General features: G+C 35.6%; 1 protein-coding gene across 1 annotated transcript; it reads left to right on the top strand.

The window, feature by feature from the left end:
- Nucleotides 1-348: 348 nt before the first annotated feature.
- LOC110094416 lies at nucleotides 349-1731 on the top strand. Its single transcript, XM_020819648.1, has one exon. The coding sequence runs from the start codon at nucleotides 349-351 to the stop codon at nucleotides 1729-1731; it is 1383 nt and encodes a 460-aa protein (XP_020675307.1).
- Nucleotides 1732-2632: the final 901 nt, after the last annotated feature.

Below are 2632 nucleotides of genomic sequence, written 5' to 3'. Positions count from 1 at the left end.
TATTTATGAAATAAACTTTTATTTTAAAATTTTTATTCACATACATTTATGCACATGCAATAAAACTAGTATATAAAGAAGTCATAAAAAAAAATTTAAGAAAAAAAACATCACAAAATAATGCTTAAGCAAGTTGATTCAGACTAATGAATAGTATGTAATGAAGCTTAGAACATGACTTCAATTAATTCTCTCTCTCCTCGCTCTGAGCGCCGTCAAGGCGATTTAGGGTTTTCTTCGTGGTGCGAGTAATTTTGTGCTCGATCCTGCCATTTTCCTTGCGTGGATCTCGCTGGAGTTGGTGTTTTGTGAGTTTCCTTTGCTTCTTTGCCCTTTCGGGCTGTCGGAATGGCTGGAGCTCCTCCTTCCAACCCGTGGGGGAAGATCTCGAGCCCGATTCAAGGCTTAAACAGGGGCTTTTTTGCTTTAGAAGGAGAGGATGCAGTTTCTTCGCCTTCTCGTTCCTTTAAGGATGTTCTTGCTGCTGATCCGATGTCAGGTGACAAAATCCCTAACTTAACTCAATCGACGTTTAATGGAGTTCCGGCTGTTCAACTTTCGGACGAAGATGTCCTCAAACTTGCTTCTCCATTTCAGTTCACCTTGGTAGGAAAGTTTGGTTTGCGTAGACCGAATCTCGACTCTATTCGTAGTTTTTTCGGTAATTTGAAGTTATCTGGTTTCTTTTCTGTTGGTTTAATGGATTCTCGCCATGTTGCTATTCAGCTTTCTAATGATCTAGATTATAGTAGGATTTTTGCTAGAAGGGCTTATTTCATTAACAACTGTCAAATGCGCGTTCTTAAATGGACACCTTTTTTCGATGTTAAAGAGCAATCTCCCATTGTTCCAATTTGGATCTCTTTTCCTAACCTAAGATTGCATTTTTTTAACCCAAAAGTGTTGCATGCATTAGGATTGATTTTTGGTAGACCGCTTCAAACTGATCAGGCAACTGCTGCTAGAACTCGACCTTCTGTTGCTAGAATTCTGGTGGAAGTTGATATTTCAAAAAAACATCTGAAAGAGGTTTGGGTGGGTTCTAAAGCCTTTGGTTACCTTCAAAAAGTTGAGTTTGAAAAAACACCGGATTTCTGTCAAAACTGTAAGATTCATGGTCATTCTGTTACTGAGTGTTTCAAGTTGCATCTGCATCTTAAAAAAACTATTGCTCAAAATAAAGTGGTTTCGGTTTCTGAAGAAAATCTCGTTGAATTACCTTCCAATAATGCTGAAATCCCTGTGAATTTAGAACAAAATTTAAATACGGTCAATGTTTCTGTTAGCCCTACTGTTACAGAGAATCCGAAAAATAAATTTTCGGTGTTAGATAACATTAATGAAGAAAATGAAGTAATCTCTAATGTCTGTACGAAGGAACCTGACATTTATATATCGATAAACTCTATGCTTAATTTGACTAAAGATATGCTTGATCATACTCATAAACAGGTTGAGGTTTCGAATGAGCATGCTAGTGCAGAAAAACAGAGATGTGAGGAAGGGGAATTTATCCCCAACTTAAACAATGAAATGGATCTTTACGAGGTGGCTGGTAATATCATGGAGAATAAAGAGGATAGCTTTACTACTAATGAAGTTGGTAAGCTTTCTTCCTGTGATGAAGATGGGGAGTTCATTAAGGTGGGAAGGAAAAAGGGTAAGAATATCTTACCTTCGACGCCTCGTTCAACCCGTGCTAAAAATTCTACAAAATCTTTTAATGGTTAACACACTTATTTGGAATATAAGAGGTATTGGTGGTAAGGAATCTTTTTTTAGAGCTAAAAACTTATGTAGAATTTATAATATTCAGACTCTTGTTTTACTTGAACCTTTTCTTGCTAGAGATAAAATTGCTATTACGGCTAAAAAATTAGGTTATTCTGAATATTTTGTTAACTGTTCTAATAAAATTTGGATATTCTGGAAAAATTTTATCAATTTAAACATTCTTGATGATTTTCATCAAGTTGTTCATGTTAACATTTCATTTTTCAATTTCAGTTGTAAAGCTTCTTTTGTTTATGCTGCCAGCACTAGCTCTGGTAGGGCTGTTTTATGGGATCAATTAAAGAATTTTGCCATTAATTCCAATCTGCCTTGGTTAGTTGGTGGAGATTTCAATATTATTAGCAATATTAATGAGAGAAGAGGGGGTAGATCTCCAAATGTTAATGCTATGGAGGATTTTAACTCCATGATCAATAATTGTCAACTGAATGATATTGGTTTTTTTGGTAACTCTTTTACTTGGAACAGAGCGAACCTTTGGCAAAGACTTGATAGAATTTTATTTAATAATGACTGGCTTAATAGTTTTCCCTTATCTCAGGTGGAACATCTGAGTAGAGCTACTTCTGACCATGCCCCTTTACTGTTGAGTATCAATACGAAGCGCAATTTTACCCCTTCCAATTTTCTTTTTCAGAACATGTGGCTATCTCATATAGAATTTAACAACGTTATTAATTTTAATTGGTCTGCTTCCATTGCTCCGGATAATGATATTGGGGGTATGCATAGATTGTGGGCTAAATTGCAAAGATTGAAGCAAGTTTTAAGGTGGTGGAATAAGAATGTTTTTAAAAACATTTTTGCTAACATTAAAGATACCGAAAAGGAGGTGATG

This window comes from Dendrobium catenatum, unplaced genomic scaffold, assembly GCF_001605985.2.
Source record: "Dendrobium catenatum unplaced genomic scaffold, ASM160598v2 original_scaffold_160312, whole genome shotgun sequence".
NCBI lineage: Eukaryota > Viridiplantae > Streptophyta > Magnoliopsida > Asparagales > Orchidaceae > Dendrobium > Dendrobium catenatum.
The sequence above is the reverse complement of the archived record's forward strand: the minus strand, read 5'-3'. Positions and strand labels throughout refer to the sequence as shown.

Coding starts and splice junctions, on each gene's coding strand:
- LOC110094416 (XM_020819648.1), top strand. CDS start 349: ATGGCTGGAGCTCCTCCTTCCAACCCGTGGGGGAAGATCTCGAGCCCG.